Raw genomic sequence first — 15,639 nt, forward strand, 5'->3', positions numbered from 1 at the left:
GAGAAATGCATTTTCTGTACTCTTTTGCAAATGTCAGGGATGATTTGAGGAGTGCACCAAACCTTTAAATAAACTCAAATCATTCTGCTGAGGTTCTTGGTTTGATGTGCCATCCTAAAACTTAAAAAAATAGAAATAAGTAAGTAAAAATACAACAACAACATTTTATTGCCATAATCGTCACCGGACAAAATTGTACAATGTGAGTCATTTACATTTTTCCACACTGGCTGTAAAAAATCTTTGGTTTCCATCTTCACACAATCATTTAGGATGCTAAAAATCCTCCAACAGGAATGAAAGTTGTTGTAGGTGCAACAGAGTGATTGTCATCAGCTTTGAGTTAAACCCCCCCCCACACCCCCACCCTTCCCGCTACTCAATTTCTTTACTAAAAACCTGCAAAAAGGATAACAAAGGCAGTATTCAAGTTTGATGCTGAAGGTGGGTTACAGCCTTTTTAGCAAAGAGAAACAAAATATTACAGACTGACAGTAAAGATACAAAGTATACAAACTTTTTCAGATTAGAAAATGGTTATGTGCTATAAACATTGGTCTACTGTTAGCTGTGGAGAAGTGCAGTAACCCTGAATGCTCAAAGAAAAGGATTATTGTAGCACCAAGTAGATCCCAGCATTGTTTGCAAATATGCCTCATCATTTCTGGCATCCTACAGACAGTGTATGTTTCCCTGTGTGTGAGATTACAGATAAGCATATAGTTTTATTACCTTTTTGTTGATCACTGATATGAGCAGTTGCTTTTTACCTTGCTTTTTTTTCCCTTGGGCTGTCCTGAAACAGAATGTCACACTCACTTCAATCTTCCTGTTATGCTTATATTGTTGACAGTAAAAAAAAATCTACTTTTCATTTGAAATATACAATTTAATTTCAACAAGCATGTTTGATAATGTTTGTCGGACATTTCAAAAGGCAGACACACAACAACAAAACCTAGGAAAAAAAAAAGTTAGCAGATTCAATACTGCGCTTACTTTGTACAGCAACATAGATGGCGTAATGTAGCACCTTTTTTCTCTTTCAGAGATAAAATAAGTATGACCTGACAGATATTTTTTGTGAGGTTTTGTGTTCGCCGTGTGTGCCCTCCCTCCTCTCTAAGTTGCTAATTTACAGTGTTGTGAAAATGTTTTTGCCCCCTTGCAGATTTCTTCTGTTTTTGCTTTCTTGTGACACTTAAATGTTTCAGAGAATCAAAGACAAGCTGGAGAAAACATGGATCAAATTTATTCGAAGAGCACGTTAAGGACTCATCCACCTTTTCTTCATAAAAGGTCAGCTGTCATGATTTAACCACAAGAAAGACACCAGGTACGAATGGGTACACAAACCTATAACATCTGCTACTATAGGGCTAGGATAGCTCTATGGGTTACATAAAACCTGTTAGTTAAAATTTTGGAACAAAATCATGAGATTTTAGTCTGCTCAGTTCTGCCTATTTTGAGCTCATTTCAGAACGAGCCATTTTATGGTGTTTTGTCACTTTAAATCCAGTAAGCGGCTGCTGGCCACGCCCCCGACTCAACTTTTACACTTGCATGTGAAAATTGGTGCTAACAGTACATAATTATACAACCATGCAACTTTGAAAAGCAGAAGTGGAGCCTCCTGTGCAACCAAGAAACAAAACGTTTTTGAATAGTAAGTCAACAACAAAACACTTGTCTCTTCTACCAGCCATTGTACAGCACATATAAAAAACCAGCTGACCAAACATGCTGGAGCTCAGATGGGGTTGCTAGGTAATGATGCAGTGTCCATTGAATGTGACTCAACATTGGGAGGTTTTTGAAAAGGCTCCTTTTCCAGACCCCCCCAAAAACCCATTAACTTATTGCCAAAAAACTGCTGGGTATTTTCTTTAAGGCAATATTTAGAAACGGTTGAGACCCAAGTGGAAGCCTAAATGTCAAAAATTTACATTTTTTATAATGGGTGCCCTTTAATATTTTAGAGAAGGTGAGAAAAATAATGGACTGATATAGATTTTTGTATCATAGTATCATGATGTGAATTTAGGATTAGATTTCAGAAAAATAAATCACACCAATAGTAATGGCCTGGGACTGTTTTATTGCTTCAGGACCAGAAAGTGTTGCTGTAAATGATGGAACCATAAATTTTCCCTCAACCTGGCTCAGAAAAAAATATCTGAAAACCAAAGTGAGATACAATATCAACTTGATGATCTGAATCATTTAACTGACAAAAACAGAATACATTTGTAAGGGGACAAAAATGTTTCCACAGCAATAAATGTTATAGCTGTCATGTACCTTTGAGATGGCTCCTGTCACGTTGTAAACTAGGCTCAGCCTTCGGTTGTCAAAGAAGTCAGAAAAAGTGAGCTTAATTTCAGCTACAGCTCCTGAAGCATTTCAGAAGACTTCCTGCTCAACGACAAAGCTGGCTCTCAGGATGAGAATCAGTACACCTGAAGTGAAGATCAAAATAAATTCAACATGATCTACCTTCTTTAAAAGCCTACGAGCTGCTAAATGGTGTTTCCCTGCTTGTGATGGATGCTGAGGGACGCTAGCACCCTCTTTTGTTTCAAAGTCAGCATCACAGCATGGCGTCCACACTCTGCGAGAGGTACTGAGGTAAGCAAACATGACAGCACACACACACGCAAACACGCCAATCCCTGCTTAGCCCTCCGCCTGCGGGCAAGAGCAACAATCGGTTGCATCAGAGCAGAACGCAGCTTCTTCGTGTCTGCATCTGAGGACCGGTCATCGCCGAACTGCAAAGAACAGAGTGCTTTGGACGTAAGAACCTGAAATGCTGTGTAAATGTTGCAGTCCTTCGTGGTGATAATCTTTCAAAAAGCACACATACATTAAATGGCACACTTGAATACTGAGAGGGGCAAAATGTGGCAAACCTTTATCCTCGAGTGTTGTGAAAGAATCCCGGGATTAGGTGTTTTCACACGACTAAGAAAACCCCCAAGACATTTTAGCTCAGCCCTTGGAACATTAAGACACTGTGAATGAAACCCCCGTCTAGCCTAAAAAGACCCGCTACGGTTTCTGGATGGAGTTGGAGAGGTCCAAGCACAATAGCATCTCTTTGCCTTCTTCTCCGCTGCTTCTCAGCAGAGAAATGAGTGCTGGGTCAGGTAGAATTATAGTCATGGTACAAATAAAGGAAAAAAACATCAACATATAACTTGCAGAGTAACAAAGTGGTGGTAGAGGTGGGCTTATTGACTCAGTTTTTCATAGCCCTTAATTCTCTCCCTGTTAGTCTGATGGTCCTTTCAGGGGGGGAGGGGCAGTAATTCAATGGTTAACAAATAAGTCCAGAGAAGGATTGCACCCACATACACTGAGCTCAGTGCAGGTGAATGTGGAGCTTGATCCGCAGAGCATCCCCTAGTTCCCCCTGTAGGTAGTCATAGTCGTGCTGCTGCTCCAGCTGATGTAGTCTGCGGGGTCCAAACAGAGGCAGGCTGGTGATCTCCAGCCGGTAGGACCCAGGCTGAGGCGGTCTCTTCCCAAGCCGGAGCACGCTCTTTCCGTCCCGGCGCTCCACGAGGCGGAAGTGTTCGTCGGTGTTGCCATGGGTTATGATGTAACGTACATGATGCTCCAGTGGCTCCAGGGCGGGAAGGAGCTCAAGCAGAGGCTCCTTGTTGAGCAGCGAGGTCAGTGAGAGGTTCATGGGGATGGACGCCTGGGTGTCCACACTGGCCATGCTCACAACTGGTTCCTACACAAAGGAGAAGAAGAAAATGATGACGCAATATCTAAATAAAACAAATTGAAGTTTCTTGTTGAAGAACAACAAAATGTAAAATAGTTCAGATACATACATGCTTTTGTAATGTACCGTATGCACATTATACGATGTTGACTAAAAAAAAGTGAACTCTGGTCCACCTACAAATCCAAGTCTCGATTCAGTTGAAGTGAACACCGGTGTGGTTTGAATGCATATGTGAACGCCCAGCTGACCAAAAGCAGGAAGCCAACTACACCGTAGGGCATTCTGGGTAAATACAATCAAAACAAACACGAGAGTCTAATGCTATCAAGAAAAATTACTCGTGGTCTTTTACCAAAGACAAAAAAGAAGTCATAGAACTGCTAAGACGCTGCTCCATTTTTTTGTTCTGTGAAGAAAGAATTTGGTTTAACATCTTCCTCTGAGAATTGTGTGTCGTTCCCCTCAGTTATTTGTGCTGCAGCGCCACCACAGGCGAGGGGGTGAAGAGGCTTCTCAAAGGGTTTGGATTGTTTGACACGGTGCAGTGTAGTGAACTGCACCAGCTGAAAATGTAACTATAAGAGTGAAAACACCCTTAGACACTTTGTGTCACTGTGCGTACCTGATTCAGTTCATTTTCATCGGTACTGCGCCTGTGTCGTCCATTCTTTCCTCCTCCGTTGATCTTGCACTCATAGCAAGCTTCAGGAGACAGACTGTCATCCTCATCCCCCTCCATGAGTTGGCCTGGGAAACCTGAACCTGAAACACAGTGACTGTGAGGAGACAAAAAGAGAAAATTGTTTTAATAATCCCCACATCAAACACCAAACATGGTTCACTTATTCGATGACGATGTAACTCCTCACCCCTGTCCAGCTCTGAAGAAGCCTCCAGGACAGCCACACAAGTAGCCTCCGTCAGTGTTGGAGCAGCCGTAGATGCAGGGGTTTGTGCCTGTGCTACATTCATTCACATCCTGGCAGCCGCCAGCGTTCTGCTCAAAGTCAAAACCAGAAGGACAGACGCACTTGAAGCTGCCCAGAGTGTTGTAGCAGGAAGCGGAGCCACAAACAGTCCCGCTCTGACACTCGTTTTCATCTGCAGAAAGAGAAACCTATTCATACACAACACATGCAGTGATCCCAGATATCAAACTTTTTTTTTCGTAATTTTAGCAATGCTATTTTCTGAACTTGTCCACCAAGCTAAACATGACAGCAGTTTAATAAAATCCCTAAAATTTTATCCAGTCATCATGTGATTGTCAGTGGATTACAAGAATCATAAAGATTTCTGAAGTATTTCAAAAAATGTCTCCCTTCTGAAACGTTCCTAGTGGGTGATGACTCTCAATCAGGCCAAATGAACAGACAGATTTGAGGACACACTGACTCACCCACACACTGGTTCCACTGGTAGTGCTGCACGTATCCCTGAGGACAGCCACAGCGGTAACCTCCCAGCATGTTCTGACAGCCATGCTGACAGCGATGGTTATTGGTACACTCATCCACATCTAAGGAAAGGGGAAAATTTCTTTCTTTCAATCACTTCCTTCACAAACATCAGCAGTAATGTCAACATTAGGACAGCTATCAAAGATGGATGGAAGACTGTAGGAACGATTCATTAAAAATTCTTACATTTTAAAAAGCTTAACAATATATGGAACCCAACAGGACCTGAATATGTGAACATATTCTGTCTGCTCACCTTCACACTCTATGCCAGTGCTATCCAGGGAGAAACCTTTAGAGCATTCACAGTTGAAGCTACCAGGAGTGTTTACACAGGAAGCTCGAGAACCACAAACAGTGTTTTGGGCTGTGCACTCATTGTTGTCTGCAAAGAAACAAAGAAACAAACAAACAAACAAAAAAAAAACATGTTTTCCAGCTTTAAATTATTTACTTTAGTGTCAAATAATTAGCACGAGTCACAGAGCCAGAGGTTCGACTACTTGTAACTGAACTCACCGATGCAGGCGGTCTGATGCTGAGTGAAGCCAGATGGACACTTGCAGTTGAAGCCTCCGATGGTGTTAACACAGAGGAACTGGCAGTTGTGCTGCTTTGTCGAGCACTCATCCAGATCTTAATGCAAAAATAAAGCAAGGCATGCAAACTAATTTAGCTTAAAACATGCAATGCTGATGAAAATAAGCATAAACAAGCAATACGTAACTTTGAAGCTAGTTGCTGTGTGAATATATTTGCAAATTACATATTATTCCAAAAGTAAATGTTAATCATCAAAGGCTAAGCTGGCTTAAGCTGAACTACAGCGTTCTGTCACCTTTGCAGGTCTTTCCATCTGGCTGGAGGCTGTATCCTCTGGGACAGGAGCACAGGTAGCTGCCTTCAGTGTTTTTACACAGGAAGTTACAGGGTTTCGGAGACAAGGAACATTCATCCACATCTGCAATATGCAGCAAAGTTACATGAAGTAGAGGAAAGGTGAGTGAAGATGCCAACACAAATCTTCACAGTTAAAACCAGTGAAAGATTTGACAGATTTGAATGTTTTCAAAGTGAGAAAAAATTGGATGGAAATAAAGCAAAGATCAGCCTTACCGACGCAGGAAGTGCTGGTGAAGTCAGCTTTGTATCCTACATTACAGTGGCAGCGGAAGGATCCTATAGAGTTGATGCACTGACCGTTCTTGCACAGATCTGGCAACACCTGGCATTCATTGATATCTGTAACAATAAAGTTTTACTTTATGTTGATGTGCACTGACTGCTATTGCAACAGACTTTCACAAGCCAATTTTTTTTAGGTCATAGTCAACTCTTAAGTCCAGGTCCAGTTGGTTCTACAGTGTGCAAATACACACAACACTTTTCAAATGTTAAGTTTTAAACGTTTTTTAAAATAAAGATGTGCAATATTCCTTCCACTATCAAACTGTCTGGAACTGTCTTATAAAATTCAGATAGAACACATAAAATACTTAGACGTTAATTGCTGTGTGAATACATTCACAAATCACATGAAAATTAAAACATTATTACAATCTTTGTTTTAATTTTCCTGTTTCAAAGTAACACATTGTGGGTGCAGATCATAGTTTGCTACTCACCTCTACCGTCTGTGGTGTATCCAGGTCCAAGAGGGCACATCTTCTTGTATTGCACAGTGCCAGGCAGAGGACACAACTCACACTGTGACCCCCAGCCTCGACCCGCGTTGCAGCAGCACTCAGACTTAGTCACAGTGTTCCTGTTGGTTGACGATTGCTGGCACATAGTCTGCAGGACTTCTATGAAACAGAAGCCCTTTCTGTTGTCTAATGGAAAAAAGAAGAAGTGTTTTTATATCTGAATGCATTCTTGGATTTAAGATCATCTATCACCTAAAGGACACAAAACTGTGGGAAAGTTTGAAAAGTTATTGAGGTCATAAAGAAAAAACAAAAATGTTATTTCATCACAAAAAGGAGGTTATGCTGACAGAAATCTCATAAAATACGCAAAGAAAGACTAATTAGTGTCAATCGAGGGACAGCCGGTGGCATAGGTCTTACCAATGCATTCGGTTCCTGTTGAGCTCGGCTCAAAGCCGTCGTTACACTCGCAGCGGTAGCTCCCCACCGTGTTGATGCAGCGACCGTTCTTGCAGATTCCAGGTTTGGCACGACACTCGTTCAAGTCTGTAGCAGAACAAACAGGTGAAGGAATAAAAAAGTCTGAAGAAAAGGGAGAATTCTGTTGCAACAAAGTTACTGCAGTATGGCAGGATGAATAAATAGCATATATGGAGGGATGAAAACAGATGGATGAATGGCTGGGTGGATAGACAGAGGCATTGATAGATGGAAAAGTAGCAAGATGGACATACATGATGACAGATATCTGTTCATCTGAGTCATACTTAATCAAGACAACCTATAGAGTGTGCATATATCTTTTGCTTTTCAGTCAGTGATTAACAAAAATGTTGCCTGAAAAGGCCAACTAAAGACCTCAAGTCTTCATGTAGTCAAGCAGAAACAAGCTGTGAGTATCTTTTATACAACACTTACATAAAAAGAGCCCAAATAGGAGCTACTTACTTTTGGTAAATTAAATATTCTCATTTTCCATCCCTATCCTGATTTTGAAAATGCTTAAATAAAATATCATAATTTTCCAGACTCTGCAGGAATCCTGTAAACTATAACCTGACACATCTCTACTGACCCATGCATCCCTCTCCATCTGGTCGCCGCTGCATGCCAGGAGGGCAGATACACATGAAGGTTCCAATCAGGTTCTTGCAGGCCATGCCTTTAGAGTCGCAGTCATCTAGTCCCTCCGAACACTCATCCTGATCTGTTTAGGGTTAAAAAAAAAAAAAAAGGCAACTGGTTAAAAACACGGTTGTAAAATGCTATTACTCATATTTATACAAAAACCAGAACAGAGGAGAAGAGGTAAAAGTGAGAGTGTTATCTCTGATCTGCCATCTCACCTCTGCACATGCGCTGGTCATCTCGCAGCACGTAGCCGGCAGGACACATGCACTCGTAGGACCCAAATGTGTTGACACAACGGAAAGCACAAAGGAGGGGATTCTGGGAGCACTCGTTAATGTCTTGAGCCAAGAAGACAGACAGAGAGTCATTACTAAAAGGTAATGTCCATAAAATAAGTATTCTTGGATGTGATCCACTAACCTTCACAAGTCATCATGGGTCCCGGTTCAAAGCCCTCCTGGCACGAACACTCAAAGCCTCCCACTACATTGGTACAGGTTCCGTTTCCACAAGGGTTCCCAATGGAGCATTCATCCGTGTCTGAAGAAACCGAATCACAGGAGCAAGCACACAAAGTAAATACATTAAAAAAATGATAATGGATGTTGATTTTATGACCATTATTAAGCACCCCAAAACGCTACATCGATCACACATACATGCAGATAAATCCACAGTCTAAGTCAAGCAAAATTCTGTGATAATAGTGATTTTAGAGATTAAATCTGTTAGCTGGAAACATTTAACACCATAGCTCTGTCCTGGTCTTGTTCTATAAGCTGAGCATCTATCTAGAAGTCATCTCACCAATGCAGTTGACTCCAGTGTAATCCAGGTTGTATCCGAAGGGGCATTCGCATCGGAAAGAGCCGTCTGTGTTGATGCATATTCCATTCTGGCAAATTCCAGGATTATCCAGACACTCGTTCATATCTGCACACAGTCAGAACAAGCTAGCTCATTTAAGCAAATCTGTTATTTTCTTTTCTTTATATTCAGGACAACAGATCACAGTTGCAGCACTCACCCTCTCGAGTGTCACCCAGTCCAGGCAGAGCTCCAAGGCCGTAGGGGCATAGAGTGTTGAAAGCAGCTGTTGAAGTGTCAACAAAATGTCAATGTTTTATGGTTGACATTGTGTACAGATGTATGTGTGAAAAGGTGAGTATGTGTGTGTTACACACCATCGGTTTCTCGTGGGCAGAGCTCGCAGGGAATCCCCCAGCCTTCTCCAGGCATCTTGCTGCAGCAGCACTTGGCCTTAGTGGTGTTGAATGCTTTAGGGACTGAGCATTTGCCCGCCTCAAACTTGGTGAAACAGAAGCTCTCTCTGGTGTCTACCATAAAACGTAAGCGGTTTTAACAGGAAGCACAAAAGATAAATATTGCTACACTTTGATCTTCAGCATTGTGGTAACTCTTACCGTAGCAACGGCGTTTGTTGTCAGAGAGTACGAAGCCCGGCTGGCAGGAGCACTGGAAGCTGCCTGGGGTGTTGGTGCAGGTGCCGAACTGGCAGATGTTGGGCTCTACTTCACATTCATTAATATCTAGTAAGATGGTGTGCAAAAGAAAAAAAAATAGAAAAAAGGTGTTAATCAAGATTTCAGCCATTTAAGTAATACCACATAACTAATTTAAAGCTGCACTTTACTGACAAAAAGAGACCTTGCAGTCTCTCGGCCACAGGAATTTGCAAATCCACAAATGGACGACTATATATGGCTGATGTATCAATAAACTGTAAGCGTTCATTTTTTTTCCATACAGAAACTGATAGTTTTTTGGGGCGGGGAGTGCGAGGTTGCCAAAAAAGATCTTACTATTAGACATTTTATAAATAAATGTGAGGTGGGTTGGTGGTAACACAAAAAAGACACTGTTGTGTAAAAGCAGAAGTGCAGAGTGATGGGACAGACCTTATCTTCACTGCTGTAACACGGTTATGTTTATCCACACGAGTAAAACATGGACTGACTGTGTTGCTAAAAAGTGAAACCTGCAGATACCTCAGTTTTTTTTTTGTTTTTTTAACTGAATATGTCATGGTGTGTGTCAACAATCATGATGTATTGAGGTTTTTTTATCTTACCTAAACACTGGTCATTTTGCACCTCGTAACCTGGAGGGCAAATACATCTGAAAGATCCATCCAGGTTCTGGCAGGTTCCCGGAGAGCATGTTCCAGGCAGACTAGTACACTCATTGATATCTGGGGGGGGGGAATCATTTTAAAAGCATAATTTTACATCCAGTGTGACTTTTAGTGGATTATATTTATCTAACACTTCTACTAGAACTTGTGACTTACCAATGCAATTCTTTCCATCAGGGGTGTCTTCGTAACCCTCATGGCATAGACACTGAAAAGAGCCAAGCCCGTTGATGCATTGTCCATTCCTGCACACTTGGCCCTGCAGAGCAAAGCACTCGTCTACGTCTGTAAAGAAAATGTTAGAGTGATTAGGAAAAAGAAAATGTTGCAATGATTATGAAAAACAGTGAGAAATCTTGACAAGAATAACTGAATGACAAAAGTAAGCTAAATGAGCTTTCTTGTGGCTATAACACACACACAAAAATAGAAAGAAAGTTGCATATTCAAGTATTACATGTTAAATGTTATGTTGACGCAGCTTATTTTATTAAAAAATATACGTATAAAATGTAATCAATATGACAGTAGCTGAATCCCTGAAACACTTTGACATTTAAAGCACACAGCTTGCTGTTGCCTTTTTTTGAAGCAGAACAGTGAACAGTTCCTACCCATGCAGTCATTGTTATGTGTGAGCTCAAATCCAGGGAAGCAGAGGCAGTTGTAGGATCCCACCGTGTTTTTACAGGTACCATTGCCGCACGGCTGCCTTTCACATTCGTCAATGTCTGAAGCACACGCATTAAAAAAAAAAAAAACATGATTTCATTTGTGAGAAGCCAACATACAGCATTTGTATCTATCAGAAAGTTTGAGATTGTACCCTTACCCATGCACATGGTTTGATCAGCAGTGGCCTTGAAGCCATTGTGGCAGAGACAGCGATAACTGCCCTGAGTGTCGATGCACTGCCCATGGCTGCACGCGTTAGGAATCTCCTGGCACTCATTGCGATCTGCAAATAAATATATTAGATTTTTTTTCTCCATATTTAAGCATGAACTTGCAATCTAGGGATGAAAGTTTAACTAAAAAAAGTATTACTGTCAGAATGGGCTCAAGCACAAAAACTAATGAAATACATTGAGAAAAGAGAAGCATTTAATCTTAACTTGCAGTAATATGTATTATACCATTATAATAACCTTATGTGTTGATTCCTTATTGGTCTGAATTACCCGTCAGCCTTCTCTTGACATCATAATAAGATATCTAATTTCTTTAACATCTGGTCTTTAAATGTTTAAGTTGTCTAGATAGACAACTTAAGTTGTCTAGATAGACAACTTAACATTTAAAGTTTAAGTTGTGAGTGGTGAGATAGCACTACTCTCCACCCTGGCTGGTCTAAAAACATGTTACTTTTTTATCTCACTTACAAAATAGACAAATTCAGCAGTTTATGTTATCTTGGTCAGAAAGAGGTAAAAACAAACACACACATCCAGGAACTAAAGGAGTATATCCAGTTATATTCGTAATGGTACGCAAAATAAAATAAGAACACAATTCTTTGAAAAAAGAATATTTTACACATTGAAAACACTAAATTTAGAAGGATTTGTAGAAATATTTGTTGGTTTTAAAAATAAAAGCAGTTACATCATGTGATTTATTTTGTTTAGTCTTTTTTTTTGAGTAAATACAGCGATACTGTGTTTTTACAGCCGGATTATCATACGATGCAGATTTAATACCAGCCCGTCCCTGCTGGTAATCTGTGAAGGTAAACATGAGCTCACCCAGACAGGCCCCGCTGGGGGACAGTTTGAAGCCCTGGGAGCACTCGCAGCGGTAACTGCCTGGGATGTTGATGCAGTTTGCGTTGCGCTGGCACAGGTTGTCCCCGCTGTTGCACTCATCAATATCTGTGATGGAGATAGAAAATAACAAGCTATAGACATCGATCACCAGCTCCATAACTCATCAGATTTGGCTCTGAGACTGCGTACGACAGGACAAAAAAGCCATTATGGAGTTGTAGAGTTCAGGAAGATACTCCCAGGTTCTGATTGATGACTTTGCTGGACCCAGTTGCCTTTACAAGAACATAATTGATGATAACTGAAGCAGAAATTAACTGGGAGGCTTGTGAACGTACCTCACTGCCAGTGAGTAAGAGATGTGCATGCTTTAACTGAGCATGTATGTCCTGGTACGACTTCATTTATCACTGATTTATTTAACCAGCCTTTCTAGTAGTAAGTTCTTTGTGATACGAGGTGCATTGGTGCATGAAGCACGTGTCTGTTCTGTCAAAACAGTATGACAGCAATATGCAAAAAAAATAATCTGTGATATCAAATAAAAACAGATTTTTATGGCGTCTGTGTGCAACTAATCACTTAGTGAGTGGAATTACTAAAGCAAATGATCTATACTGGATTTGAATGTGTTTTTATTAATGAACATTACTTTAACATTAAATTAGTGCCTTTACAAAAGCACTAAAAGGAAGAAACGTTTAGTTTTAAAATGCTTTTTAAAGAAATTGTATGGTTATTTGCATGTCGTCCCCAGGAAAATTCATAATGCAGCAGATAGAAGAATAAAATATATTAGAGCTGAGACTAACCTTCACAAATCAGCAGTATGTTGTTGTAGCTGAAGCCCATTGGACATTCACAACGGAAGCTTCCAATCTGGTTGATACACACTCCGTTAGCGCAAATACCCGGGATTTCTCTGCACTCATCAATATCTGTGACAATAAAGCACAGTTATAAAATAGCATCAATAAGCTTTGAAAGTGATCATTTGAAACTGATTGACAACCCCTGCTGGATTCACCATGACCTACCAACTGGTTTGCCGGTGTGGATGTCGATGATGAAGCCAGGAGAGAGGTTACCGCACAGCGTCCGGTACGCATCTGGACGAATCAGCACAGAGGAGACTCAGTGGCCATGATGAAACATGTCAGTGAAGTTGTGTTCAATAAGTCTACTTAATGCATTGTTCTGGGTTTTTGTTGCGGCTCACTGGTAGCAGGAGTAGGACACGGCTCGCACGGCTTGTTCCAGGCTTTGCCCACATTGTAGGCGCAGCAGCACATCTTCTTGGTCATGTTGAACGACAGCTCATTCTCACACGTGTCATTGAAGTTGCGGTAGCAAACACTTTTCCTCATGTCTGCATTACGAGGCAGAAATGAGAACTTTCCAATACGCTACAAAACTGCAGTAAATGTATTTATTTGAGGGAGCCTCTACCACTCACCCATGCAGTTGTTTCCTCCATTGACCTGCATGTATTCAGGGGGGCACACACAAGTGTAGTTGCCCAATGTATTGTAGCAAGTTCCAGGCCCACAGATCCCAATATGAGCAGTGCATTCATCAATATCTGGAACAAAAAAAAAAAAAAAAATTAAAAATAAATGAAATTCATTCAACTGCTTTCACTTTGTAATGTCTTCATCGTTAAAGGAGGAGCAGATACCTTCACAGATGCGCGTCTCTTCGTTCAGGTAGTAGCCTGGCGGACACTCACACTGGAAGCTACCAAATGTGTTAATGCAGTTCCCACCCTGGCAGAGACCCGGTAACTCCATGCACTCGTCAATGTCTTAAAGATTAGGCAAATAGAGAAATGAGTGTTTGTCACGTTATTCCTTTTCTGTTAACATGTATCATCCAAAAAGGAGAAAGCGGCATGTTCTACCTTCCAGAAGAACAGTGATAGGATTCGGTCTGAAACCCTCTCCTCCTGGACAGAGAGTCTTGTATTCGGCTACAGGGAAATAATAAGCAGTGAACCACTGTGATTAAAAAAAAACATTACAGGGCAAATGAGTGGATTTTGGTTCTGAGGATGCATACAGGAGTTGGATGTTGGGCAAAGTTCACAAGGGTTTCCCCAAGCTCTTCCATCGGAGCAGCAGCAGGACGCTCGTGTAACACCCACACCGATCTCCACACTGCAGGAGATTCCTCCGTCACCCCGAGGAAGGATGTCCAAGAAACAGTTACCGACACGGGTATCTGACAGGAGTAAACAGCACCGTTAAGCCTAAATAAACCATAGAAGTATTTAAACAGCAAACAGTACAGTTTCTGAATTTCTCCAAGTTTTATTGTACGTAGTTATGAGACGGAGTATTTGGTGTGTGAGGTGGAAAGCAATATTTTCACCTAAACTATGGAGCAAGTATCAGACTCCTCCCCCAGCTTTAAAAGTAAGGAAATATTATGTTTTTGCACCCCTGATTTTAACTTAAAATATACAATTGCTCCCCTTAAGAAAAATTAAAGACATGGAAATAATTGTTGTCATTTCATGGTAGCTGCTGATAGCTTCCTCTTTCTGCCACTAGGTGGCATGCTTTAAACTTGTTACCTGCAGGAAGATCTCGACATGCAATAAAATGTCACCATCAACAGTTTAGGTATTTAATGTGTCCTATATTAACCAACTAATAAATCTATTAACTTGTTGCATCAGGTTAGTCTGTGCCCACAGCTGATTTGATGATGTGTGCAATGTAAAAAACGTTTAGTTGGTTAATTAATTTAAACATTGGAGTGCTACTTAAATTGTTCTTGAGTCATTTATTTATTAAAACAATTTTTATTTTAATTTTTGAGTAAACATTATTTGGAGCTTGGGATGAACTGACACAATTTCTGTGCTGGTATGAAGTTCATTCACCTATTTTATCATATCTAAGATTACACTTGGAGGACTATCTTGAAATCTTCTTATTGCAGATCAACTGAATGTGTCTCACCCACGCAGCCCACGCCAGTGGGGTTGAGTGTAAAATCAGGTGGACAGTTACACATGTAGCTCCCTGGTATGTTCACACAGAGTCCGTTGAGGCAGTTCACATGGATAGCACACTCGTTAATATCTGGAAGACACACAAAAAACACTCCTTTTTGAACAAACGCCAGCTTAACTTTGCACGGGAAGTATAACAGTTTTATATTTTTGGCAAAACACACAAACTAATAAGTCAGAGAATTTTGCTCTGCACAGCAGTTTGTAACAATGAAATCAGCAACTTATCAAGTTTACTAAGTTAGATGGTAGATTGTTTCTTTATTGTTTACACTTATTTTGTTGGACTTGGTTAAACGCCATAAGGTCAATTTGAAAAATAGAACATGAAGCCTTGTATTATTTATTTAAACTTCAGCGTGACAGTTACCAGTGCAGTTTCCTCCACTGCGGTCCAGTTCGTAGCCATCGTCACAAACACAGCGGAACATGCCTGGCAGGTTCTCACAGGTTCCAAACACACAGATGTTCTGGAAATTACACTCATCGATATCTGCAGGGAACATACCAAAGACAAGGTTATTACGCTATACTACTTGAATGGAAAAGTAAAGCAGTCTGCCAGAATTAGTGCTGCACCTTTGCAGGCCTTGCTGTCCTCAGTGGGCGTGAAGCCCATCTCGCACTCGCAGCGGTAGCCTCCAGGAGCGTTCAGACACTGCCCGTTCTCACACAGGTTGACGTTGTCTGCGCATTCATCCATGTCTGAAATAAAGC

The 15,639-nt window shown here is 40.9% G+C and overlaps 1 protein-coding gene across 1 annotated transcript in view; it reads right to left on the reverse strand.

Annotated features, from left to right (window-relative positions):
- Positions 1–144: 144 nt before the first annotated feature.
- The window catches only part of fbn3 (fibrillin 3), a 71,968-nt gene continuing 56,473 nt past the window's right edge, over positions 145–15,639 (reverse strand). The window contains exons 34-65 of the mRNA XM_008407965.3: positions 15,502–15,627; positions 15,293–15,415; positions 14,870–14,992; positions 13,962–14,123; positions 13,804–13,872; positions 13,582–13,707; positions 13,360–13,485; positions 13,123–13,272; positions 12,941–13,012; positions 12,716–12,841; positions 11,883–12,008; positions 10,970–11,095; positions 10,752–10,868; positions 10,294–10,422; positions 10,075–10,194; positions 9,407–9,532; positions 9,167–9,319; positions 9,010–9,075; positions 8,790–8,915; positions 8,403–8,522; positions 8,198–8,320; positions 7,927–8,058; positions 7,272–7,397; positions 6,828–7,034; positions 6,319–6,444; positions 6,041–6,163; positions 5,722–5,838; positions 5,459–5,587; positions 5,142–5,261; positions 4,612–4,843; positions 4,365–4,518; positions 145–3,745 (exon numbers count right to left, since the gene is read on the reverse strand). Coding sequence (XP_008406187.2) covers positions 3,368–3,745; positions 4,365–4,518; positions 4,612–4,843; positions 5,142–5,261; positions 5,459–5,587; positions 5,722–5,838; positions 6,041–6,163; positions 6,319–6,444; positions 6,828–7,034; positions 7,272–7,397; positions 7,927–8,058; positions 8,198–8,320; positions 8,403–8,522; positions 8,790–8,915; positions 9,010–9,075; positions 9,167–9,319; positions 9,407–9,532; positions 10,075–10,194; positions 10,294–10,422; positions 10,752–10,868; positions 10,970–11,095; positions 11,883–12,008; positions 12,716–12,841; positions 12,941–13,012; positions 13,123–13,272; positions 13,360–13,485; positions 13,582–13,707; positions 13,804–13,872; positions 13,962–14,123; positions 14,870–14,992; positions 15,293–15,415; positions 15,502–15,627 — 4,379 coding nt within the window. The 3' untranslated portion in view covers positions 145–3,367. The remainder of the gene's footprint in view (positions 3,746–4,364; positions 4,519–4,611; positions 4,844–5,141; positions 5,262–5,458; positions 5,588–5,721; positions 5,839–6,040; positions 6,164–6,318; positions 6,445–6,827; positions 7,035–7,271; positions 7,398–7,926; positions 8,059–8,197; positions 8,321–8,402; positions 8,523–8,789; positions 8,916–9,009; positions 9,076–9,166; positions 9,320–9,406; positions 9,533–10,074; positions 10,195–10,293; positions 10,423–10,751; positions 10,869–10,969; positions 11,096–11,882; positions 12,009–12,715; positions 12,842–12,940; positions 13,013–13,122; positions 13,273–13,359; positions 13,486–13,581; positions 13,708–13,803; positions 13,873–13,961; positions 14,124–14,869; positions 14,993–15,292; positions 15,416–15,501; positions 15,628–15,639) is intronic.

This window comes from Poecilia reticulata, chromosome 4, assembly GCF_904066995.2.
Source record: "Poecilia reticulata chromosome 4, P_reticulata-male-v2, whole genome shotgun sequence".
In the NCBI taxonomy this organism is placed as follows: domain Eukaryota; kingdom Metazoa; phylum Chordata; class Actinopteri; order Cyprinodontiformes; family Poeciliidae; genus Poecilia; species Poecilia reticulata.